Here is a 27,666-nt window from a genome sequence, read left to right as displayed (position 1 = left end):
TTCAACTCTAACCTTCCTCCAGCTTTGCACTATGACTCCTACGAACTTGGGATAGAGGACAATTATCTGGGTGAACACTGGTGATTTCTTTGCAGGCTTCTAACACTGCCTGTACTTTCTCATTGTCAAAATAATGGTGTAATTTTGAGGATTTTTTACATTTGACTGATTAACTAACTGAACCTTCCATGGGATCATGTGAGCTTCCTGTTTGGAAATCAACATTCTCTTCCCAGGCATGCTCCTTAACTCCCCTCTCTCCAAGTTCCTCTCAGTACCTCCACTAACCTAGTGGCCTCTCTGTCTTCTTCTCTCCTCCTCCTCCAGGGAAAGGGCTGTCCCACCGGGCCCGGCCCAGCAGTCCCTTCTCTACAGATGGCAGCACTGTGGGCACACATAGCCTGGGCCACCAGAGGGCTGCCCGGCCCACCCGCAAACCCCGGGGACAGGGCACGGCGCCCCACAGGAGAGACGCCAGTGCAGACGGTAAGAGAAGACGCTGGGGTGGCACAGTATTTGAACCAGAAGCTTCCCAGAACTTTGTCTTAGTAAAGAGTTACCTCTGACACAACTTACTCATTATCTATAACAGTGCTCTTCAACCCTGTTCTTGGAGAGATACCGTCCTGTAGGTTTTCACTCTAATCCTGTTCCTGGAGAGATACCGTCCTGTAGGCTTTTACTCCAACGATGTTCCTGGAGAGATACTGTCCTGTAGGTTTTCACTCTAATCCTGTTCCTGGAGAGATACTGTCCTGTAGGCTTTTACTCCAACGATGTTCCTGGAGAGATACTGTCCTGTAGGTTTTCACGATAACCCTGTTCCTGGAGAGATACCGTTCTGTAGGTTTTTACTCCATCGATGTTCCTGGAGAGATACCATCCTGTAGGTTTTTACTCCAACCCTGTTCCTGGAGAGATACCATCCTGTAGGTTTTCACTATAACCCTGTTCCTGGAGAGATACCGTCCTGTAGGCTTTTACTCCAACGATGTTCCTGGAGAGATACTGTCTTGTAGGTTTTCACTATAACCCTGTTCCTGGATAGATACCGTCCTGTAGGTTTTTACTCCATCGATGTTCCTGGAGAGATACCATCCTGTAGGTTTTTACTCCAACGATGTTCCTGGAGAGATACCGTCCTGTAGGTTTTTACTCCAACGATGTTCCTGGAGAGATACTGTCCTGTAGGTTTTTACTCCAACCCTGTTCCTGGAGAGATATCCTCCTGTAGGTTTTCACTATAACCCTGTTCCTGGAGAGATACCGTCCTGTAGGTTTTTACTCCAACCCTGTTCCCGGAGAGATATCCTCCTGTATGTTTTCACTATAACCCTGTTCCTGGAGAGATACCGTCCTGTAGGTTTTTACTCTAACCCTGTTCCTGGAGAGATACCATCCTGTAGGTTTTTACTCCAACCCTGTTCCTGGAGAGATACCGTCCTGTAGGTTTTTACTCCATCAATGTTCCTGGAGAGATACCGTCCTGTAGGTTTTTACTCCAACCCTGTTCCTGGAGAGATACCATCCTGTAGGTTTTTACTCTAACCCTGTTCCTGGAGGGATACCGTCCTGTAGGTTTTCACTCCAAACCTAATCTAGAGCACATGATTCTAATAATTGGCAGGTTGAAAATCGGAAAACAGGATAGTTACTGTACAACTGGGGTTGGAGAAAAGCTAGAGGAGGATAGCTCTCCAGTAACAGGGTTGGAGTAAAGCTCCAAGAGGAGAGCTCTCCAGTAACAGGGTTGGAGTAAAGCTACAAGAGGAGAGCTCTCCAGTAACAGGGTTGGAGTAAAGCTACAAGAGGAGAGCTCTCCAGTAACAGGGTTGGTGAAAAGCTACAGGAGGATAGCTCTCCAGTAACAGGGTTGGAGTAAAGCTACAAGAGGAGAGCTCTCCAGTAACAGGGTTGGAGTAAAGCTACAGGAGGAGAGCTCTCCAGTAACAGGGTTGGAGTAAAGCTACAAGAGGAGAGCTCTCCAGTAACAGGGTTGGAGTAAAGCTAAAGGAGGAGCTACAGGATAGCTCTAACAGGAGCTACAGGATAGCTCTAACAGAGTTGGAGAGCCCTGATCTATGAGGACTTGGACTACATTGCAATTACTGATTAATACTGATTGACTGATTACTGATATATCACCAGACTGTAACCTTGTAGTTAACCACATCACGCCTCCCTCCCTCCCAGACCTACCTCCTCCCCCTGACCCCCCGCCCATCCAGGGACCAGGTTATATCCAGGGGGCCCGTAGTGTAGGCGGAATGGGCCCCCCAGCCGAGAGGCAGGCATCGTCCCTGGAGCGCCAGCCCATGTGTGGCGCCATGCCCCTGTCTGGGCTGGAGGAGATGAAGAGCTGCATGGACAGACAGACACGCACCTCTCTGGAGCGGCACTGCCAGGCCCAGGACAGACTAGCATTCATGGACCGAGGAGACGACCCACGCAGGGGACACAAAACAGGTACAGGACTGGAGGGTAGAAGCAAATCAGAATGCCAGCACATTGTCAGAAAGACTCAGACCTGATCCACAAATTCCATTCAGTGTGCAGGTGTTCATTCTAATTTGAAGATGCCAATTTCTTGTATACTGCACTTTTTGCAGTGTGTTGGATGTGAGCGAACATTACTTTAGAACAGTAGGATAGAACTCATATTCCACATCAGAGTATGGAGCGAGTAGACCTGTGGTTAGGTCAGCAGCCATTGCTGTACAAAGAGAGATCCAGAGCCCTGAACTGTGTGACAGCAGGGTCCTGATGGCTGCGGTGCCTTGGCAGACCAGACCCTTTACTAAACCCTGGTGTTCAATCTCAGAGGAGACTCAGATTCCATGAACAGATTGCACTGTCTGCCACTTGTACTTGTCTTCCAGAACCCCCCTACACACACACACACACACACACACACACACACACACACACACACACACACACACACACACACACACACACACACACACACACACACACACACACACACACACACACACACACACACACACACACACACACACACACACACACACACACACACACAGCCTGTAGTTGTCAGCAATGGTGTCCAGCTCCAGCCCAGTCCAGGCAGGAGGCCCCAGCCACACAGATGCATTCTAATTCCCCAGCTTTCCCCTCTCAGACAAACAGTGGCTACTCCACCACTCCACCCATCTGTTTGTGTGTGGAGTCATTAGACCTCACCATGCTGTGTTCCTATCCTGTCTGTGTGTGGAGTCATTAGACCTCACCATGCTGTGTTCCTATCCTGTCTGTGTGTGGAGTCATTAGACCTCACCATGCTGTGTTCCTATCCTGTCTGTGTGTGGAGTCATTAGACCTCACCATGCTGTGTACCTATCCTGTCTGTGCGTGGAGTCATTAGACCTCACCATGCTGTGTACCTATCCTGTCTGTGTGTGGAGTCATTAGACCTCACCATGCTGTGTACCTATCCTGTCTGTGTGTGGAGTCATTAGACCTCACCATGCTGTGTACCTATCCTGTCTGTGTGTGGAGTCATTAGACCTCACCATGCTGTGTTCCTATCCTGCCTTCCAAGTTGACTGATACACAGCAGAGTTCAGAAGGCCCTCCAAGTTGACTGATACACAGCAGAGTTCAGAAGGCCCTCCAAGTTGACTGATACACAGCAGAGTTCAGAAGGCCCTCCAAGTTGACTGATACACAGCAGAGTTCTGAGGGGTCAAGACAAGCCCAGTTAGTCATTATCAGAGCAGTGGGAGGATGTTTGATGAGATATGATGCTATATATCCATAGACCTCTATATCTAGAGACTAAGTCAGAGCTACAATATACTGACCTGTAGCAGGGTATGTCACAGTAGGTCAGAGCTACAATATACTGACCTGCAGCAGGGTATGTCACAGCAGGTCAGAGCTACAATATACTGACCTGTAGCAGGGTATGTCACAGTAGGTCAGAGCTACAATATACTGACCTGCAGCAGGGTATGTCACAGCAGGTCAGAGCTACAATATACTGACCTGTAGTAGGGTATGTCACAGTAGGTCAGAGCTACAATATACTGACCTGCAGCAGGGTATGTCACAGCAGGTCAGAGCTACAATATACTGACCTGTAGCAGGGTATGTCACAGTAGGTCAGAGCTACAATATACTGACCTGCAGCAGGGTATGTCACACCAGGTCAGAGCTACAATATACTGACCTGTAGCAGGGTATGTCACAGCAGGTCAGAGCTACAATATACTGACCTGTAGCAGGGTATGTCACAGTAGGTCAGAGCTTCAATATATACTGACCTGTAGCAGGGTATGTCACAGTAGGTCAGAGCTTCAATATATACTGACCTGTAGCAGGGTATGTCACAGTAGGTCAGAGCTTCAATATATACTGACCTGTAGCAGGGTATGTCACAGTAGGTCAGAGCTACAATATACTGACCTGTAGCAGGGTATGTCACAGTAGGTCAGAGCTTCAATATACTGACCTGTAGCAGGGTATGTCACAGTAGGTCAGAGCTACAATATACTGACCTGTAGCAGGGTATGTCACAGTAGGTCAGAGCTTCAATATACTGACCTGTAGCAGGGTATGTCACAGTAGGTCAGAGCTACAATATATACTGACCTGTAGCAGGGTATGTCACAGTAGGTCAGAGCTACAATATACTGACCTGTAGCAGGGTATGTCACAGTAGGTCAGAGCTTCAATATATACTGACCTGTAGCAGGGTATGTCACAGTAGGTCAGAGCTACAATATACTGACCTGTAGCAGGGTATGTCACAGTAGGTCAGAGCTTCAATATACTGAGCTGTAGCAGGGTATGTCACAGTAGGTCGGAGCTTCAATATACTGACCTGTAGCAGGGTATGTCACAGTAGGTCAGAGCTACAATATACTGACATGTAGCAGGGTATGTCACAGTAGGTCAGAGCTTCAATATACTGACCTGCAGCAGGGTATGTCACAGTAGGTCAGAGCTACAATATACTGACCTGTAGCAGGGTATGTCACAGTAGGTCAGAGCTTCAATATATACTGACCTGTAGCAGGGTATGTCATATTTGGTCAGAGATTCAATATACTGACCTGTAGCAGGGTATGTCACAGTAGGTCAGAGCTTCAATATACTGACCTGTAGCAGGGTATGTCACAGTAGGTCAGAGCTTCAATATACTGACCTGTAGCAGGGTATGTCACAGCAGGTCAGAGCTTCAATATACTGACCTGTAGCAGGGTATGTCATATTTGGTCAGAGCTTCAATATACTGAGCTGTAGCAGGGTATGTCACAGCAGGTCAGAGCTACAATATACTGACCTGCAGCAGGGTATGTCACAGTAGGTCAGAGCTACAATATACTGACCTGTAGCAGGGTATGTCACAGTAGGTCAGAGCTACAATATACTGACCTGCAGCAGGGTATGTCACAGCAGACACTAACCCCTCTGTAGTTGCCTTTCTCCCCTTCAAAAGGGTGTTAGCTGAGGGACCCATGTGTGAGCCCACACTGCCTGCTGGCACCAACACACTGCAGATGTCATTGGTCTGCCAACAGACTCTCTGTCTCACTGTAGCACCTTCTGCAACCACCACCACCCCGCCTATCCACCTGCACCTGCACAAACACATACCTAGCCCCATAATGAATCTATAAACCACCATGTTGTAAAACGCTCTATCCTTTTGTTGCCCCTCCCCATGTCATTTCAGTGAATGAGAATGTATTCACCTTGCCCCCAGCCCCACAGGAGCCCTTTTTCTTCTTGCAATGCACGTATTATAAGAATGTATTCTTAATTGACCTGCCTGGTAAAATAAAGGTTCAATTAAAGAAAAAGTGTCAACTTCCTGACTACAATCAGGGTTAGTAGTGACAATATGAATTGTTTCCCTCTGTGTGTTTGTCCAGAAGCGGGGTGCCTGCCCCCCTACAGTAAACCCTCGTTCCCCTCCCCCGGGGGCCACAGCTCCTCTGGGACAGCCTCCTCCAAGGGCTCCACGGGGCCACGCAAGGGAGAGGGGCCTCGAGGGCCACACCAACGGGCTGCCACAGACCACAGCGACTACCTGGGGACCAACGGATCTGGACATTACGCGGCCGAGTTATGTACGTATTACACCATTCTTGTTTACCATCTTATTGCAAAAAGGCGTTGTGATACTATAGGTAACTATATTGATTTCATGTATAGCATTTTGACAAAGATATTGCCTTGTCCTGACATTGCTGTTCTCTCTGTCTCTCTCACAGAGTGACCTGCCTGCAGTAGGATCTGAACTGGAGAAAGCCTCGTCGTCCTCATCAGAATGAAGCCTCACCCGACTGTGCAATGAACTTTGTCTTTGTTTGTGTGTTATCAGAGGAGAGGAGCAGGAAGATGACGATGATGACCACCATAACAGAACTGTATATGTGATGTATAAACACAGACATACATACTGTACATCCCACTATGTTGTTGTCCTCAACTCAATTATTTCTCACCTCCCACCTTTATTTTTTTTCAGTCAGACAATAGCAACTAAACAAAACAGATAAAACGTCTATATGAGAAAACTCATTTTCAAAATAACCTTACTTGGGGAAAAAATGGAATCTTGTTTCCTGTAAATAGATTATTTACGTTGTTGTTGCATTGCTATGCAAGCCTACTTCAGTTTTAGCGTCCTCTTGGTTATATCTAGTCATTTGTATTATATTTGAATTGATAGGCTGTTGTGCCATAAAATACTTGTTTTATAATCCATCATTTGTTAATAGCTATCATTGATTCATTATTATAATTATTATTATTAATTATTGTTTTTTTGCACTGTGATTTTTGGTGATAAGCACAAAAGCATAGCTCCTACTGACAGGAAGAAAAGGACCAACATTTGAAGAGGAGTTTCTGTAGAGAGATGAGAAATGATATACTAATGTACAGAGAGATATTAAAGAGTGAGGGGTTGCTTATGGACAGCAACTAAATGGATGCCCATTCCCAAGTTAGGACTAATCAGAAAGAAGATGGGGTTTGTTAGTGTATTAGAGGTAGGGGGCCAGAGAAGAGGCAGAGAGGGGGAGGGGGGCTTGTTCAATGTGTACAGAGGCTATGAGCAAGATGATGACTTGTCTCTCCTCTAACTATGAGTTGATTATTGGATGAGCTTCGATCCTACATAATCTGATTATATTGTAAACCGTATAGTCCTACAAATGGGCTGATATAGACTTGTTAGAGCTGGCAGTTGTGAGGCTGTCCAAGCATTGTCTTGTTTTCAGAACATAACACAGCCACAATGGACGTCTAGCTGGACCCTCATCTTCATTCCAGCGTTTGAACACAATTTATTTGATTCTATCTTCATCTCATCTTCTTTGATTCTATTTTCCATTGAATTCTAGAGTTTTTGTTGTCATCCGAAGATCATTTGTATAATCCGTTTGTATAATCTGAAGCCACAGCACTTAAAATACACTATGAAGAGCCTCAAAGCCATGGTTCAGAAGGTCTAATCTATAATCTAACACTGACAAAGGACTTCCTTTTGATCATCCCTTCCTTTTGATAAACTCTGGATTGGGTTGAACCCAGTTGTAGAAATAACTAACATTGATACTAAAGGATTTCTCTATTGCCAGGAAAGAAGATTTAGGATAGGTCCATTTTTTTTTGTCCAAAAGTCAACATTTTATTTTGTCGTCCATTTTAAATTATGTTTTCTTAATTTAGAGCACTCAATGTACTCCACATCCATGGCATCCCATGGAAAACAACACAGTGGCCTGTTTTATATCTGTTTCAGTCGGAGCACTGCAGTCCCTACCCTGAAGTATGGTACTGTGTTCTGATTAGCATACAATAGAGCACTAACTAGACTCCCTATTGGGACTCAAATTCCCAGAATGCATCAGATAGTGGAGAGGAAGGCAGGTAGAGTACAGTCAGAATGGAGAAGAGCCACCTGCAGTAGCAGATCCCACTGCCTCTGTCTCTACAGCATAGACCACTACTTTCTATCTGCCTAACAGTCACAAAACGTGTTCCTTCTGCCGGCAGCGTGGAACTATTCAGCCTCAGATGTTCACTTTGTATCTTTTCAAACAATGTTCTTATCCTTTTTTTTAAAGCCTGTTTCTTTGTATGCCTTTTATGGACTTAAAAGTACTGCTTAATAATGTTTTCAAAATCAACGTTCACAATTTTACTGGTTCAGTGTTTCTTTCGTGTCTTCTTTAGTACTGCTTAATGTTGATAAAAGGAGAGCTGGAAAGGAAACTGAAGACGTTGTCAGATATGCTGTTGTACTGTCACGTTTATGTCACTGTCATATCATATCATCAACCTAGTGGCCAGTGTTCTGGAAATGAGGTGCAAGGAGTATCTCAGGTTATTTTACATTCTGGCGGTGTTCATGTATGTGTGTATATATGTGTATATATTCATATGCATCTCCAGTCAGTTATTTCATTCCAATTTCATTGCTGAAAGATATCCCCCTTTTATGTACGATGCTGTCCTGTTTCATTTATTTTCGCCAGTGGTTTTAATTCCAAGTTTAAAGTGCTGGTCCATCCACCTTAAGGCAAGATGTCAGTAACAGAACATACCAAATTAATATCGATATTTCTAATGTCTAATGCGTTTTTGTCTTTTTAATACTCATGGTTTTCCTTTAAATCACTGTGTTGTTGTTTTGTATTTATTAAAATGATAATAAAAAGGTATATTGTGAAATATGCATAAAGATTTGTGGAATATTAAAAGAAATGTCTTTTTTTCTGTTGGAGAAGGCCTGGGGATGGGCAACTCCAGTCCTCAGGGGCGGAGTGCTGCCACACTTTGTCCCCATCCCTAGTAAACACAGCTGATGAAAATAATTGCATTCAAAACTGAAGGTCATGATTGGTTGATCATTGGAGTCAGGTGTGTTAGTGGGGGCTGAGGCAAAAGTGTGACACCAATCAGGCCCCCTGAGGACTGGAGTTGCCCATCCCTGAGCAAGGCCAGAAGGACTTGATGGTCTCTCCAGGTGCAATGCTGAGTCATTAGTTGTCAGAGATACCCGAGTCACTCGGTCCTGCATGTTATCTACTCTGCTTCCTCTCATCTCAAAACAAAAGAAACTAAAACCTTTTCCAAACACAAACAGCGATATGTTCCTCATTTGCTTGATACGACAATAGATACAAATGTTCTTTTTTGGGAGGTTGATAAGTACTTTCCCTCTCTTTTGTTACTTTTCTCAGTATTGTTGGATCTGTGTGTTGCCTTTTTGCAAAAAAAGAGGATTGAAGAAAGGCAAAAATAGGAAGTTGTCTTTCTTTACAGTGCGGGGCAAGGTGATACCCTCTCTCCAATGCAATTTATACATTCTCATATCTTTCCTGTAAACAACCTTCTGTATTCACTTGCATGTCCTTGTCCAAGAACAAGAAAACTTTTACAAGTCCCATCCCCATGTCCTGTAAGATAAATCAAAGTTATTTTCTTTCCTTGTACCTGGATCACTACCAACAAATAAAATATTAAAACAAATGTGAACCCTTGCCTTTCACTCTATTGATTGACAAGGTGTTATACACAATATCAGTATCGTTCAAACTCAGCTGGAAAGTTCCTGTACCATATTTACATTGTTTGTCATCTTGAGTATGGCTTTGTTCCAAGAGAAATAGAAAACATTTGAAATCTCTATAATGAATAGTGTCGGTATTGGTGTTTTCCTTCCGTGATGATTGTGCGTGTGTGTGTGTGTGTGTGTGTGTGTGTGTGTGTGTGCTGTATGTGTGTGTGTGTGTGTGTGTGTGTGTGTGTGTGTGTGTGTGTGTGTGTGTGTGTGTGTGTGTGTGTGTGTGTGTGTGTGTGTGTGTGTGTGTGTGTGTGTGTGTGTGTGTGTGTGTGTGTGTGTGTGTGTGTGTGTGTGTGTGTGTGTGTGTGTGTGTGTGTGTGTGTGTGTGTGTGTGTGTGTGTGTGTGTGTGTGTGTGTGTGTGTATGTGTGTGTGTGTGTGTGTGTGTGTGTGTGTGTGTGTGTGTGTGTGTGTGTGTGTGTGTGTGTGTGTGTGTGTGTGTGTGTGTGTGTGTGTGTGTGTGTGTGTGTGTGTGTGTGTGTGTGTGTGTGTGTGTGTGTGTGTGTGTGTGTGTGTGTGTGTGTGTGTGTGTGTGTGTGTGTGTGTGTGTGTGTGTGTGTGTGTGTGTGTGTGTGTGTGTGTGTGTGTGTGTGTGTGTGTGTGTGTGTGTGTGTGTGTGTGTGTGTGTGTGTGTGTGTGTGTGTGTGTGTGTGTGTGTGTGTGTGTGTGTGCTGTATGTGTTTGCGAGAGGGTGCCTGACTCACCTGTGCTTTTCTATGTCAAAGCAATCAACATTCCAGACAAATCCATCAAATCATTGAGACAGTCACACTCGCTTTGATTAACACTTAACTTAAAAAACGTAGAACTGTGGCTCAGATACGGCCTTTTATCGTTTTTACTCTTTGAACACCGAGATGTGATCAAATAGAGTCAGCAAAGGTGGCAGAACGAGGCATTGATAACCGATTGGAGGGAAAACTCGTCCTAACTGTCTCCTTAACAAGTCCATTATTGCAACTTAGTTTTCTGTTACTGTATTAAGCTTATGTCTCATCTGAATGTTAGGTTACACTGTCCCATCATTTGGTATGTTCTGTATATGTGTTCTTACGGGCTGCTTTGTGTGATGTTCTCCTTAGTGGAGACGGACCTCCGTCCAATTTGTAATGTGAAAGCCAGCTAGTCTGATGGCATTAAGGAACGATGACTCATGTAATTAAAAACCAATAAAAGGCTGTTATAGTTCGTTAAATAATTTCATTATCCCATTCCCTCTCTCCGCTCCACCTAAATGACAGAAATTATTCATGTTAATATTTTTCTGCTCTCTCTACATTTCTCTCCCTCGCGCTCACTCTTGCCCCCCCCCTCACCCATTCTCCTCCTTTCTGACTCTCTATCTCTCTGTTCTGAATTCTCTATGTCTGGACCTTTAAAACAGGCAAGTATATGGGTACCTCAACCCTATAAGGGGTATTTCCAGCCAATAGCTTGAGGAATAGACCATCCAAATAGCTCCCCACTCTCCTCTAAAAAAACACACCTACAAGTATGCGTTTGTAAGAGAAAGTAAGTTACGAAAAAGTTACATTTGCCATTCCATAAAACTCCTTAAATCACTACTCACCCTCTCAATTCTCTCTTTTTTCCCTCACAATTCGATTCAAAGGGCTTTATTGACATGGAAAACATGTTTACATTACCAAAGCAGGTGAAATAAACAAACAAAAGGGAAAAAACAAGAGAAACATTAATAAACATTACACAGTTTTTAAAAAATATAGACATTTCAAATGTTTTATTATTGTCTCTCTGTATCTCTCTGTCTCTCTTGCTCTCTCTGATTCTCTCTCAATTCAATTCAATTTAAGGGCTTTATTGGGAAACATATGTTAACATTACCAGAGCAAGTGAAGTAGAAATTAAACAATAGTGAAATAAACAACAAAAATGAACAATAAACATTACACTGACAGAAGTTCCAAAAGAATAAAGACATTTAAAATGTCTTATTACGTCTATATACAGTGTTGTAGCAATGTGCAAATAGTTACAGTACAAAAGGGAAAATAAATATTTACAATCGTGTTTGTTCTTCACTGGTGGCCCTTTTCTTGTGGCAACAGGTCACAAATCTTGCTGCAGTGATGTCACACCGTGGTATTTAACTAGTAGATATGGGAGTTTATCAAAATTGGGTTTGTTTTTCAATTCTTTGTGGATCTGTATAATCTGTGGGAAATATGTCTCTAATATGGTCATACATTGGACAGGAGGTTAGGAAGTGCAACTCAGTTTCCACCTCATTTTGTGGGCAGTGTGCACATAGGTAGACCTGGCTCTCAAGAGAAGTCAGGCTATAGTTGAATTTCTCAATACCAAGGCTATGCTCACTGAGTCTATACATAGTCAAAGCTTTCCTTAAATTTGGGTCAGTCACAGTGGTCAGGTATTCTGCCACTGTGTACTCTCTGTTTAAGGCAAAATAGCATTCTAGTTTGCTCAGTTTCTTTGTAAATTCTTTCCAATGTGTCAAGTAATTATCTTTATTTTCATGATTTGGCTGGGTCTAATTCTGTTGCTGTCCTGGAGCTCTGTGGCTTTGTGGTCTCTGTGGTCTGTTTGTGTTTGTGAACAGAGCCCCAGGACCAGCTTGCTTAGGGGGCTCTTCTCCGGGTTAATTTCTCTGTAGGTGATGGCTTTGTAATGGAAGGGTTGGGAATCGCTTACTTTTAGGTGGTTTTCTGGATTTTTATAATTAGTGGGTATCGGCCTAAGTCTGCTCTGCATGCATTTGTGTTTTACGTTGTACACTGAGGATATTTTTGCCGAATTCTGCATGCAGTCTCAATTTGGTGTTTGTCCCATTTTGTGAATTCTTGCTTGGTGAGCGGACCCCAGACCTCACAACCATAAAGGACAAATGGGTTCTATAACTTGCGGCGAGCCATCCCGGATCCGGGATCGTGAATACAGCCTCAAGCTCATTACCATAACGCAACGTTAACTATTCATGAAAATCGCAAATGAAATGAAATCAATATGCTAGCTCTCAAGCTTAGCCTTTTGTTAACAACACTGTCATCTCAGATTTTCCAAAAATATGCTTCTCAACCATAGCAAACTAGCATTTAGCATTTAGTGTTAGCATTTAGAATTAGCATTTAGCATTAGCATTAGCAGGCAACATTTTCACAAAAACCAGAAAAACATTCAAATAAATAATTTACCTTTGAATAATTTTGGATGTTTTCAATGAGGAGACTCTCAGTTAGATAGCAAATGTTCAGTTTTCCTGAAAGATTATTTGTGCAGGAGAAATCGGTCCGTTTTCTGCATCATGTTTGGCTACCAAAAAAAAACGAAAATTTGGTTATAAAAACGCCAAATTAAAAAAAAAAAAACTCCATAATATCGACTGAAACATGGCAAACGTTGTTTAGAATCAATCCTCAAGGTGTTTTTCTACATATCTCTTCAATGATGTATCGTTCCTGGAAGTGTGCTTCTCCATCTTAATCACATGGTAAAATGACTGCCACTGAGAATTACGCACCAACTTAGACAAAGGACACCGGGCGGACCCCTGGCAAATGTAGTCTCTTATGGCCAATCTTCCAATGATATGCCTACAAATACGTCACAATGCTGCAGACATCTTGGATGAACGGCAGATTGCATAAGCTCATTCACGGCACATTCACAGCCATATAAGGAGATGATAGTAAAACAGAGCCTCAAAAATTCAGCTCATTTCCTGTTTGAGGTATCATCTTGTTTTTGCCTGTAGCATCAGTTCTGGGGCACTCACAGATAATATCTTTGCAGTTTTGAAATCGTCAGAGTGTTTTCTTTCCAAAGCTGCCAATTATATGCATAGTCGAGCAACTTTTCGTGACAAAATATTGCGCTTAAAACAGGCACGTTTTTTTTATCCAATAATGACATAGCGCCCCATAGGTTGAAGAGGAAAACTGATTCAATTATTTTTAGCCAGATATTAATGTGGAAGTTACCTGTTACCTGTTACCCGGCGCTAATGTTTAGGCAGAGGTATGTATAGTTCTTTGTGTGCTCTTGGGCAACGGTGTCTAGATGGAATTTGAATTTGCGGTCCTGACAACTTGACCTTTTTTGGAACACCATTATTTTTGTTTTACAGAGATTAACTATCAGGCCCCAGGTCTGACAGAATCTGTGCAGAAGATCTAGCTGCTGCTATATAACCTCCTTGGTTGGGGACAGAAGCACCAGATCAAATCACATCAAATCAAATCAAATGTTATTTGTCACATACAATGGTTAGCAGATGTTAATGCGAGTGTAGCGAAATGCTTGTGCTTCTAGTTCCGACAATGCAGTAATAATCAACAAGTAATCTAACTAACAATTCTAAACTACTGTCTTATACACAGTGTAAGGGGATGTAAGTCGCTCTGGATAAGAGCGTCTGCTAAATGACTTAAATGTAAATGTAATAAAGAATATGTACATAAGGATATATGAATGAGTGATGGTACAGAGCAGCATAGGCAAGATACAGTAGATGGTATCGAGTACAGTATATACATATGAGATGAGTATGTAAACAAAGTGGCATAGTTAAAGTGGCTAGTGATACATGTATTACATAAGGATGCAGTCGATGATATAGAGTACAGTATATACGTATGCATATGAGATGAATAATGTAGGGTAAGTAACATTATATAAGGTAGCATTGTTTAAAGTGGCTAGTGATATATTTACATAATTTCCCATCAATTCCCATTATTAAAGTGGCTGGAGTTGAGTCAGTGTCAGTGTGTTGGCAGCAGCTACTCAATATTAGTGGTGGCTGTTTAACAGTCTGATGGCCTTGAGATAGAAGCTGTTTTTAAGTCTCCCGGTCCCAGCTTTGATGCACCTGTACTGACCTCGCCTTCTGGATGATAGCGGGGTGAACAGGCAGTGGCTCGGGTGGTTGATGTCCTTGATGATCTTTATGGCCTTCCTGTAACATCAGGTGGTGTAGGTGTCCTGGAGGGCAGGTAGTTTGCCCCCGGTGATGCGTTGTGCAGACCTCACTACCCTCTGGAGAGCCTTACGGTTGAGGGCGGAGCAGTTGCCGTACCAGGCGGTGATACAGATCATCAGTAGACATTTGACTTCAGATTCTAGTAGGGTGAGGCCAGGTGCTGCAGACTGTTCTAGTGTCCTCGTCAATTCGTTGATACAGTTTAAGTCAGAAGTTTACATACACTTAGGTTGGAGTCATAAAAACTTGTTTTTCAACCACTCCACAAATTTCTTGTTGACAAACTATAGTTTTGGCAAGTCGGTTAGGACATATACTTTGTGCATGACACAATACATTTTTCCAACAATTGTTTACATACAGATTATTTCACTTATAATTCACTGTATCACAATTCCAGTGGGTCAGAAGTTTACATAGACTAAGTTGACTGTGCCTTCAAACAGCTTAGAATATTCCACAAAATTATGTAGTGGCTTTTGAAGCTTCTGTTAGGCTATTTGACATAATTTGAGTCAATTGTAGGTGTACCTGTGGATGTATTTCAAAGCTAACCTTCAAACTCAGTGCCTCTTTTCTTGAGATAATGAGAAAATCTAAAGAAATCAGCCAAGACATCATGAAAAAAATTGTAGACCTCCACAAGTCTGGTTCCTTGGGAGCAATTTCCAAATACCTGAAGGTATCACGTTCATCTGTACAAACAATAGTACGCAAGTATAAACACCACGCAGCCGTCATACCGCTCTGGAAGGAAACGCGTTCTGTCTCTTAGAGATGGACGTACTTTGGTGCCAAAAGTGCAAATAAATCCCAGAACAACAGCAAAGGACCTTGTGAAGATGCTGGAGAAAACAGGTACAAAAGTATCTATATCCACGGTAAAACTAATCCTATATCAACATAACCAGAAAGGCCGCTCAGCAAGGAAGAAGCCACTGCTCCAAAACTGCCATAAAAAAGCTAGACTACGGTTTGCAACTGCACATGGGGACAAAGATCGTACTTTTTGGAGAAATATCGTCTGGTCTGATGAAACAAAATTAGAACTGTTTGGCCATAATGATCATCATTATGTTAGGAGGAAAAAGGGGGAGGCTTGCAATCCGAAGAACACCATTTCAATCATGAAGCACAGGGGTTGGCAGCATCATGTTGTGTGTGCTTTGCCTCAGGAGGGACTGGTGCACTTCACAAAATAGATGGCATCATGAGGTACGAAAATTATGTGGATATACTGAAGCAACAAGTCAAGACATCAGTCAGGAAGTTAAAGCTTGGTCGCAAATGGGTCTTCCACATGGAAAATGACCCCAAGCATACTTCCAAAGTTGTGGCAAAATGGCTTAAGGACAACCAAGTCAAGGTATTGGAGTGGCCATCACAAAGCCCTGACCTCAATCCTATGAAATATTTGTGGGCAGAACTGAAAAAGCGTGTAAGAGCAAGGAGGCATACAAACCTGACTCAGTTACACCATCTCTGTCAGGAGGAATGGGCCAAAATTCACCCAACTTATTGTGAGAAGCTTGTGGAAGGCTACCCGAAACGTTTGACCCAAGTTAAACAATTTAAAAGGCAATGCTACCAAATACTAATTGAGTGTATGTAAACTTCTGACCCACTGGGAATGTGATGAAAGAAATAAAAGCTGAAATAAACCATTCTCTCTACTATAAATCTGACATTTTACATTCTTAAAATCAAGTCCTTTTTCTAACTGACCTAAGACAGGGAATTTTTACTAGGATTAAATGTCAGGAATTGTGAAAAACTGAGTTTAAATGTAGTTAGCTAAGGTGGATGTAAACTTCCAACTTCAAATGTATTTATGTTGAAGAGGGTGGGGCTCAAGCTGCATCCCTGTTTCACCCCACGGCCCCGTGGAAAGAAAAGTGTGTGCTTTTTGCCAATTTTAACCGCACACTTGTTGTTTGTCTACATGGATTTTACAATGTTGTATGTTTTTCCCGCAAAACCACTTTCCATCAATTTGTATAGCAGACCCTCATGCCAAATTGAGACAAAGCACAAAGCAAGGGAAGACTTGGCCTTTGTTGTTGCTTGGTTGTTTGCCTATTAGGGTGTGCATGGGTGAATACGCCCTCTCTCTCTCTCTCTCTCTCTCTCTCTCTCTCTCTCTCTCTCTCTCTCGCTCTCTGATCAATGTGAATGATTGAAGCAGAGAGGAGGAGGAGCGTGAGAGGGAAAAGGGTATAGCGTGAGAGGGAAAATATTTACACTAATACTTATGGCAAAGGCTCAGCAATCAATCAATCCTTCAGTGGTGGTGACACAGAGACTGTTCACTATTTCACACCTCAGCCCCATCCTCAGTCCCAAACATCCCCATCCTCATTCCCAAACAGCTCCATCCTCAGCCCCAAGCAGCTACATCCTCAGCCCCAAACAGCTCCATTATCAGCCCCAAGCAGCTCCGTCCTCAGCCCCAATCAGTTCCATCCTCAGCCCCAAGCAGCTCCATCCTCAGCCCCAAACAGCTCCATCCTCAGCCCCAAGCAGCTCCATCCTCAGCACCAAACAGCTACATTCTCAGCCCCAAGCAGCTCCATCCTCAGCCCCAAGCAGCTCCATCCTCAGCCCCAAACAGCCACAGCCACAGCCTAAAACAGCCCCATTCTCAGCCCCAAACCACCCAATTCTCAGCCCCAAACAGCCCCGCCTCAGCCCCAAACAGCCCCATCCTCATTCCCAAACAGCCCTATGCTCAGCCCCAAACAGCCCCATCCTCAGCCCCAAACAGACCCGCCTCAGCCCCACACAGCCTCGCCTCAGTCCCACACAGCCCTGCCTCAGCCCCAAACAGCCCCACCCTCAGCCCCAAACCTCCCCGCCTCAACCCCAACCAGCCCCATCCTCAACCCCAAACAGCCCCATCCTCAGCCCCAAACAGCCATGCCTCAGCCCAACAAAGCCCCGCCTAAGCCCCAAACAGCCCCTTCCTCAGCCCCAAACAGCCCATGCTCAGCCCCAAACAGCCCCATCCTCAGCCCCAAACAGACCCACCTCAGCCCCACACAGCCTCACCTCAGCCCCACACAGCCCTGCCTCAGCCCCAAACAGCCCCACCCTCAGCCCCAAACCTCTCCGCCTCAACCCCAACCAGCCCCATCCTCAACCCCAAACAGCCCCATCCTCAGCCCCAAACAGCCCTGCCTCAGCCCCACAAAGCCCCGCCTAAGCCCCAAACAGCCCCATCCTCAGCCCCAAACAGCCTCAGCCCCGCTACAGCCCCACCTCAGCCCCAAACAGCCCCATCCTCAGCCCCAAGCAGCCCCAGCCTCAGCCCCAAACAGCCCCATCATCAGCCCCAAACAGCCCCAGCCTCAGCCCCAAACAGCCCTGCCTCAGCCCCAGCTTCAGCCCCAAACAGCCCCAGCCTCAGCCCCAAACAGCCTCAGCCCCAAACAGCCTCGGCCCCAATCAGCCGCACCTCAGTCCCAAGCAGCCTCAGCCCCAAACAGCCCTGCCTCAGCCCCAAACAGCCCCATCCTCAGCCCCAAACAGCCCCGCCTCAGCCCCAAACAGTCCCATCCTAAGCCCCAAACAGCCTCAGCCCCGCCACAGCCCCGCCTCAGCCCTAAACAGCCCCAGCAGCCCCGAACAGTCCCATCATCAGCCCCAAACAGCAGCCTCAGCCCCAAACAGCCTCAGCCCCATTCAGCCTCAAACAGCTCAGCCCCAAACAGCCACGCCTCAGTCCCATCAAAACAGCCCTGCCTCAGCCCCAAACAGCCCCATCCTCAGCCCCAAACAGTCCCCCAAACAGTCCCATCCTAAGCCCCAAACAGCCTCAGCCCCGCCACAGCCCCGCCTCAGCCCCAAACAGCCCCAGCCTCAGCCCCATTCAGCCTCAGCTGCAAACAGCCACGCCTCAGTATCAAGCAGCCTCAGCCCCAAACAGCCCCGCCTCAGCCCCAAACAGCCTCGCCTCACCCCCAAACAGCCTCAGCTCCAAACAGCCTCAGCCTCAGCCCCAAACAGCCTCAGCCTCAGTCCCAAACAGCCTCAGTCCCAAACAGCCTCAGCCCCAAACAGCCTCAGCCCCAAACAGCCTCAGCCTCAGTCCCAAACAGCCTCAGCCCCAAACAGCCTCAGACTCAGTCCCAAACAGCCTCAGCCCCAAACAGCCTCAGACTCAGTCCCAAACAGCCTCAGCCCCAAACAGCCTCAGTCCCAAACAGCCTCAGCCCCAAAGAGCCCCATCCCCAAACAGCCCCAGCCTCAGCCCCAAGCACCCCCAGCCCGGGGGCAGGGCGAGTACTGACTGCCCCATTCTATGCCAACTAAGCATCTTTCTCCTCTTTCCCAATCCTTTCCCTGGTTGTTTTTCTATGTTTCCTTTTCCCCTCATTTTTCACCTGTCACTTGAGTGTTCTGTTTTTCTTCTGTGTCTTGCCTCTCCACACCCTAAAAAGCCTCTACACCTCCATGTGTCTGTAGTAATTGCCACATGTGAGATGCGGGTGACTCGAGGCAAGTGGGGAGAGACACACAGCAACTATCAGAGCAGAGGGAAATAAGCTGTGCTCAGCAGATACCCGTCAACACTGCAGTGAGGGTGTGTGTGTGTGTGTGTGTGTGTGTGTGTGTGTGTGTGTGTGTGTGTGTGTGTGTGTGTGTGTGTGTGTGTGTGTGTGTGTGTGTGTGTGTGTGTGTGTGTGTGTGTGTGTGTGTGTGTGTGTGTGTGTGTGTGTGTGTGTGTGTGTGTGTGTGTGTGTGTGTGTGTGTGTGTGTGTGCAGGAGGAAGGGAGCTGCTGGGGTGTGTTAATTGAAGGAAGCATCCTTTGCTGGTGCTGCTGGGTTTTTCCTCTTGCCTTTGTCTCTGTACTGGTGCCATTAGTGGAGAGGGCAGCAGTACCAATGATACACCATTCATCACACATGTCAAACAGCACCGGCCAGCTGTCGGGGACAAGCAGGGAACATTAGCATTTCGGGACCGTTTCTCTCTATTTCTCTCTCCTTCTCCTCTTTCTCTTTTGCTCTCTCTTTCTCTCTATATATATATATCTCTCATCTCTCTCATTCTCTCTCCTGCTCCATGTCTCCCTCAGACTTTTTCCTCTCTCTCTCTCTCTCTCTCTCTCTCTCTCTCTCTCTCTCTCTCTCTCTCTCTCTCTCTCTCTCTCTCTCTCTCTCTCTCTCTCTCTCTCTCTCCATCGCTCTCTCTCTCTCTCTCTCTCTCTCCCCACTTGCTCCTCTCTCGCTCTCTCTCTCTCTCCATCGCTCTCGCTATCTCTCTCTCTCTCTCTCTCTCTCTCTCTCTCTCTCTCTCTCTCTCTCTCTCTCTCTCTCTCTCTCTCCATCGCTCTCGCTCTCTCTCTCTCTCTCTCTCTCCCTCCTTCTCCATGTCTCCCTCACTCTTTTTCCTCTCTATCTCCCTCTCTATATCTCATGAAATGTTTGTGTTAGAATATAATTTTAGTGACCATGGCATAGAACATACAGTCAGCTCCAAACATATATGGGACAGTAACCCATTTTATGTTTTTTTGGCTCGAAAGTACAGCGCTTTGGAGACATGCTAACCTCTCACCAATACAATAACAGGGGAGGTTAGCATTTTGGAGGGTATGATATTTATGCCTCTGTAACTTTCTCATTCATCAGTATTCCTGATTTATTTATAGTATCATTCATAATAATGTGAAAGTGTTTAGAAAAATATGATATTCGTATTTACAGTAAAAGGGACATAAAATGATCTGAAACACAAACAAAACAAACAGCAAATATATTCAACAAGTATGTAGAGTCACAAACTTGATGTAATCATTGAGTACTAGGAATATGGGGCCAAACACTGAACCTTTGTCTACTTTAATACACCTATAAGTGAATTTGTCCTAATACTTTTGGTCCCGTAAAATGGGGGAACTATGTACAAAAAGTGCAGTACTTTCTTAACGGTTCACCAGACATGGATAAAAATGCTCTCAGATTAAAGCTGACAGTCTGCACTTTAACCTTGTAGTCACTGTTTGATTTCAAATCCATAGCGCTGGAGTACTGAGACAAAACCACGATAGAAATGTGTCACTGTCCCAAAACTTTTGACTGTAAATGTTCCACCGCTTCCCTTTCCATGGATTGCTCTTCCAGTGAAACAGTAGATGGTTTTGTGTGATCCCCCCATTATAACATTGCTCTTCCAGTGAAACAGTAGATGGTGTTGTGTGATCCCCCCATTATAACATTGCTCTTCCAGTGAAACAGTAGATGGTGTTGTGTGATCCCCCCATTATAACATTGCTCTTCCAGTGAAACAGTAGATGGTTTTGTGTGATCCCCCCATTATAACATTGCTCTTCCAGTGAAACAGTAGATGGTTTTGTGTGATCCCCCATTATAACATTGCTCTTCCAGTGAAACAGTAGATGGTTTTGTGTGATCCCCCCCATTATAACATTGCTCTTCCAGTGAAACAGTAGATGGTGTTGTGTGATCCCCCCCATTATAACATTGCTCTTCCAGTGAAACAGTAGATGGTTTTGTGTGATCCCCCCATTATAACATTGCTCTTCCAGTGAAACAGTAGATGGTTTTGTGTGATCCCCCCATTATAACATTGCTCTTCCAGTGAAACAGTAGATGGTTTTGTGTGATCCCCCCATTATAACATTGCTCTTCCAGTGAAACAGTAGATGGTTTTGTGTGATCCCCCCATTATAACATTGCTCTTCCAGTGAAACAGTAGATGGTTTTGTGTGATCCCCCCCATTATAACATTGCTCTTCCAGTGAAACAGTAGATGGTTTTGTGTGATCCCCCCCATTATAACATTGCTCTTCCAGTGAAACAGTAGATGGTTTTGTGTGATCCCCCCATTATAACATTGCTCTTCCAGTGAAACAGTAGATGGTTTTGTGTGATCCCCCCATTATAACATTGCTCTTCCAGTGAAACAGTAGATGGTTTTGTGTGATCCCCCCATTATAACATTGCTCTTCCAGTGAAACAGTAGATGGTTTTGTGTGATCCCCCCATTATAACATTGCTCTTCCAGTGAAACAGTAGATGGTTTTGTGTGATCCCCCCATTATAACATTGCTCTTCCAGTGAAACAGTAGATGGTTTTGTGTGATCCCCCATTATAACATTGCTCTTCCAGTGAAACAGTAGATGGTTTTGTGTGACCCCCCCCCCCATTATAACATTGCTCTTCCAGTGAAACAGTAGATGGTTTTGTGTGATCCCCCCATTATAACATTGCTCTTCCAGTGAAACAGTAGATGGTTTTGTGTGATCCCCCCATTATAACATTGCTCTTCCAGTGAAACAGTAGATGGTTTTGTGTGATCCCCCATTATAACATTGCTCTTCCAGTGAAACAGTAGATGGTTTTGTGTGATCCCCCCATTATAACATTGCTCTTCCAGTGAAACAGTAGATGGTTTTGTGTGATCCCCCCATTATAACATTGCTCTTCCAGTGAAACAGTAGATGGTTTTGTGTGATCCCCCCATTATAACATTGCTCTTCCAGTGAAACAGTAGATGGTTTTGTGATCCCCCCATTATAACATTGCTCTTCCAGTGAAACAGTAGATGGTTTTGTGTGATCCCCCCATTATAACATTGCTCTTCCAGTGAAACAGTAGATGGTTTTGTGTGATCCCCCATTATAACATTGCTCTTCCAGTGAAACAGTAGATGGTTTTGTGTGATCCCCCCATTATAACATTGCTCTTCCAGTGAAACAGTAGATGGTTTTGTGTGATCCCCCCATTATAACATTGCTCTTCCAGTGAAACAGTAGATGGTTTTGTGTGATCCCCCCATTATAACATTGCTCTTCCAGTGAAACAGTAGATGGTTTTGTGTGATCCCCCCATTATAACATTGCTCTTCCAGTGAAACAGTAGATGGTTTTGTGTGATCCCCCCCATTATAACATTGCTCTTCCAGTGAAACAGTAGATGGTTTTGTGTGATCCCCCCCCCATTATAACATTGCTCTTCCAGTGAAACAGTAGATGGTTTTGTGTGAACATTATAACATTGCTCTTCCAGTGAAACAGTAGATGGTTTTGTGTGATCCCCCATTATAACATTGCTCTTCCAGTGAAACAGTAGATGGTTTTGTGTGATCCCCCCATTATAACATTGCTCTTCCAGTGAAACAGTAGATGGTTTTGTGTGATCCCCCCATTATAACATTGCTCTTCCAGTGAAACAGTAGATGGTTTTGTGTGATCCCCCCATTATAACATTGCTCTTCCAGTGAAACAGTAGATGGTTTTGTTATAATCCCCCCCCCCCATTATAACATTGCTCTTCCAGTGAAACAGTAGATGGTTTTGTGTGATCCCCCATTATAACATTGCTCTTCCAGTGAAACAGTAGATGGTTTTGTGTGATCCCCCCCATTATAACATTGCTCTTCCAGTGAAACAGTAGATGGTTTTGTGTGATCCCCCCATTATAACATTGCTCTTCCAGTGAAACAGTAGATGGTTTTGTGTGATCCCCCCCCATTATAACATTGCTCTTCCAGTGAAACAGTAGATGGTTTTGTGTGATCCCCCCATTATAAAACATTGCTCTTCCAGTGAAACAGTAGATGGTTTTGTGTGATCCCCCCATTATAACATTGCTCTTCCAGTGAAACAGTAGATGGTTTTGTGTGATCCCCCCATTATAACATTGCTCTTCCAGTGAAACAGTAGATGGTTTTGTGTGATCCCCCCATTATAACATTGCTCTTCCAGTGAAACAGTAGATGGTTTTGTGTGATCCCCCCCCCATTATAACATTGCTCTTCCAGTGAAACAGTAGATGGTTTTGTGTGATCCCCTCTTCCAGTGAAACAGTAGATGGTTTTGTGTGAATTATAACATTGCTCTTCCAGTGAAACAGTAGATGGTTTTGTGTGATCCCCCCCATTATAACATTGCTCTTCCAGTGAAACAGTAGATGGTTTTGTGTGATCCCCCCCATTATAACATTGCTCTTCCAGTGAAACAGTAGATGGTTTTGTGTGATCCCCCATTATAACATTGCTCTTCCAGTGAAACAGTAGATGGTTTTGTGTGATCCCCCCCATTATAACATTGCTCTTCCAGTGAAACAGTAGATGGTTTTGTGTGATCCCCCCATTATAACATTGCTCTTCCAGTGAAACAGTAGATGGTTTTGTGTGATCCCCCCATTATTGCTCTTCCAAAACATTGGTTTTGTGTGATCTCTTCCAGTGAAACAGTAGATGGTTTTGTGTGATCCCCCCATTATAACATTGCTCTTCCAGTGAAACAGTAGATGGTTTTGTGTGATCCCCCCATTATAACATTGCTCTTCCAGTGAAACAGTAGATGGTTTTGTGTGATCCCCCCATTATAACATTGCTCTTCCAGTGAAACAGTAGATGGTTTTGTGTGATCCCCCATTATAACATTGCTCTTCCAGTGAAACAGTAGATGGTTTTGTGTGATCCCCCCATTATAACATTGCTCTTCCAGTGAAACAGTAGATGGTTTTGTGTGATCCCCCCATTATAACATTGCTCTTCCAGTGAAACAGTAGATGGTTTTGTGTGATCCCCCCCCCATTATAACATTGCTCTTCCAGTGAAACAGTAGATGGTTTTGTGTGATCCCCCATTATAACATTGCTCTTCCAGTGAAACAGTAGATGGTTTTGTGTGATCCCCCCATTATAACATTGCTCTTCCAGTGAAACAGTAGATGGTTTTGTGTGATCCCCCCATTATAACATTGCTCTTCCAGTGAAACAGTAGATGGTTTTGTGTGATCCCCCATTATAACATTGCTCTTCCAGTGAAACAGTAGATGGTTTTGTGTGATCCCCCCCATTATAACATTGCTCTTCCAGTGAAACAGTAGATGGTTTTGTGTGATCCCCCCCATTATAACATTGCTCTTCCAGTGAAACAGTAGATGGTTTTGTGTGATCCCCCATTGCTCTTCCAGTGATAGATGGTTTTGTGTGATATAACATTGCTCTTCCAGTGAAACAGTAGATGGTTTTGTGTGATCCCCCCATTATAACATTGCTCTTCCAGTGAAACAGTAGATGGTTTTTTGTGTGATCCCCCATTATAACATTGCTCTTCCAGTGAAACAGTAGATGGTTTTGTGTGATCCCCCCATTATAACATTGCTCTTCCAGTGAAACAGTAGATGGTTTTGTGTGATCCCCCCCCATTATAACATTGCTCTTCCAGTGAAACAGTAGATGGTTTTGTGTGATCCCCCATTATAACATTGCTCTTCCAGTGAAACAGTAGATGGTTTTGTGTGATCCCCCCAGTGAAACATTATAACATTGCTCTTCCAGTGAAACAGTAGATGGTTTTGTGTGATCCCCCCATTATAACATTGCTCTTCCAGTGAAACAGTAGATGGTTTTGTGTGATCCCCCCATTATAACATTGCTCTTCCAGTGAAACAGTAGATGGTTTTGTGTGATCCCCCCATTATAACATTGCTCTTCCAGTGAAACAGTAGATGGTTTTGTGTGATCCCCCCATTATAACATTGCTCTTCCAGTGAAACAGTAGATGGTTTTGTGTGATCCCCCCATTATAACATTGCTCTTCCAGTGAAACAGTAGATGGTTTTGTGTGATCCCCCCATTATAACATTGCTCTTCCAGTGAAACAGTAGATGGTTTTGTGTGATCCCCCCATTATAACATTGCTCTTCCAGTGAAACAGTAGATGGTTTTGTGTGATCCCCCCATTATAACATTGCTCTTCCAGTGAAACAGTAGATGGTTTTGTGTGATCCCCCCCCCCATATAACATTGCTCTTCCAGTGAAACAGTAGATGGTTTTGTGTGATCCCCCCATTATAACATTGCTCTTCCAGTGAAACAGTAGATGGTTTTGTGTGATCCCCCCCCATTATAACATTGCTCTTCCAGTGAAACAGTAGATGGTTTTGTGTGATCCCCCCATTATAACATTGCTCTTCCAGTGAAACAGTAGATGGTTTTGTGTGATCCCCCCCATTATAACATTGCTCTTCCAGTGAAACAGTAGATGGTTTTGTGTGATCCCCCCATTATAACATTGCTCTTCCAGTGAAACAGTAGATGGTTTTGTGTGATCCCCCCATTATAACATTGCTCTTCCAGTGAAACAGTAGATGGTTTTGTGTGATCCCCCCATTATAACATTGCTCTTCCAGTGAAACAGTAGATGGTTTTGTGTGATCCCCCCAGTAGATGGTTTTGTGTGATCCCCCCATTATAACATTGCTCTTCCAGTGAAACAGTAGATGGTTTTGTGTGATCCCCCATTATAACATTGCTCTTCCAGTGAAACAGTAGATGGTTTTGTGTGATCCCCCCATTATAACATTGCTCTTCCAGTGAAACAGTAGATGGTTTTGTGTGATCCCCCCATTATAACATTGCTCTTCCAGTGAAACAGTAGATGGTTTTGTGTGATCCCCCCATTATAACATTGCTCTTCCAGTGAAACAGTAGATGGTTTTGTGTGATCCCCCCATTATAACATTGCTCTTCCAGTGAAACAGTAGATGGTTTTGTGTGATCCCCCCATTATAACATTGCTCTTCCAGTGAAACAGTAGATGGTTTTGTGTGATCCCCCCATTATAACATTGCTCTTCCAGTGAAACAGTAGATGGTTTTGTGTGATCCCCCCATTATAACATTGCTCTTCCAGTGAAACAGTAGATGGTTTTGTGTGATCCCCCCATTATAACATTGCTCTTCCAGTGAAACAGTAGATGGTTTTGTGTGATCCCCCCATTATAACATTGCTCTTCCAGTGAAACAGTAGATGGTTTTGTGTGATCCCCCCATTATAACATTGCTCTTCCAGTGAAACAGTAGATGGTTTTGTGTGATCCCCCCTCTTCCATTATAACATTGCTCTTCCAGTGAAACAGTAGATGGTTTTGTGTGATCCCCCCATTATAACATTGCTCTTCCAGTGAAACAGTAGATGGTTTTGTGTGATCCCCCCATTATAACATTGCTCTTCCAGTGAAACAGTAGATGGTTTTGTGTGATCCCCCCATTATAACATTGCTCTTCCAGTGAAACAGTAGATGGTTTTGTGTGATCCCCCCATTATAACATTGCTCTTCCAGTGAAACAGTAGATGGTTTTGTGTGATCCCCCCATTATAATATTGCTCTTCCAGTGAAACAGTAGATGGTTTTGTGTGATCCCCCCCATTATAACATTGCTCTTCCAGTGAAACAGTAGATGGTTTTGTGTGATCCCCCCATTATAACATTGCTCTTCCAGTGAAACAGTAGATGGTTTTGTGTGATCCCCCATTATAACATTGCTCTTCCAGTGAAACAGTAGATGGTTTTGTGTGATCCCCCCATTATAACATTGCTCTTCCAGTGAAACAGTAGATGGTTTTGTGTGATCCCCCCCTCTTCCAGTGAAACAGTAGATGGTTTTGTGTGATCCCCCATTATAACATTGCTCTTCCAGTGAAACAGTAGATGGTTTTGTGTGATCCCATTATAACATTGCTCTTCCAGTGAAACAGTAGATGGTTTTGTGTGATCCCCCATTATAACATTGCTCTTCCAGTGAAACAGTAGATGGTTTTGTGTGATCCCCCCCATTATAACATTGCTCTTCCAGTGAAACAGTAGATGGTTTTGTGTGATCCCCCCATTATAACATTGCTCTTCCAGTGAAACAGTAGATGGTTTTGTGTGATCCCCCCATTATAACATTGCTCTTCCAGTGAAACAGTAGATGGTTTTGTGTGATCCCCCCATTATAACATTGCTCTTCCAGTGAAACAGTAGATGGTTTTGTGTGATCCCCCCATTATAATATTGCTCTTCCAGTGAAACAGGATGGTTTTGTGTGATCCCCCATAGATGGTTTTGTGTGATCCCCCATTATAACATTGCTCTTCCAGTGAAACAGTAGATGGTTTTGCGTGATCCCCCCATTATAATATTACTCTTCCAGTGAAACAGTAGATAGTATTGCGTGATCCCCCCCCCCCTTCCATTATAACATTGCTCTTCCAGTGAAACAGTAGATGGTTTTGTGTGATCCCCCCCATTATAACATTGCTCTTCCAGTGAAACAGTAGATGGTTTTGCGTGATC

General features: G+C 44.1%; 1 protein-coding gene across 13 annotated transcripts in view; it reads left to right on the top strand.

The window, feature by feature from the left end:
* The window catches only part of LOC124005506 (roundabout homolog 2-like), an 832,377-nt gene extending 822,858 nt beyond the window's left edge, over nt 1–9,519 (top strand). For 12 of the 13 annotated variants that reach the window (XM_046314843.1, XM_046314840.1, XM_046314832.1 and 9 more), the window contains 4 exons: nt 328–486; nt 2,194–2,466; nt 5,901–6,098; nt 6,243–9,519. In XM_046314843.1, the coding sequence (XP_046170799.1) occupies nt 328–486; nt 2,194–2,466; nt 5,901–6,098; nt 6,243–6,244 (632 nt within the window). In that variant the 3' untranslated portion in view covers nt 6,245–9,519. The remainder of the gene's footprint in view (nt 1–327; nt 487–2,193; nt 2,467–5,900; nt 6,099–6,242) is intronic. The other variant, XM_046314837.1, reaches the window with a different exon arrangement.
* Nucleotides 9,520–27,666: the final 18,147 nt, after the last annotated feature.

This window comes from Oncorhynchus gorbuscha, linkage group LG19, assembly GCF_021184085.1.
Source record: "Oncorhynchus gorbuscha isolate QuinsamMale2020 ecotype Even-year linkage group LG19, OgorEven_v1.0, whole genome shotgun sequence".
In the NCBI taxonomy this organism is placed as follows: Eukaryota; Metazoa; Chordata; class Actinopteri; order Salmoniformes; family Salmonidae; genus Oncorhynchus; species Oncorhynchus gorbuscha.
This window is presented reverse-complemented; position numbering and strand designations above follow the sequence as displayed.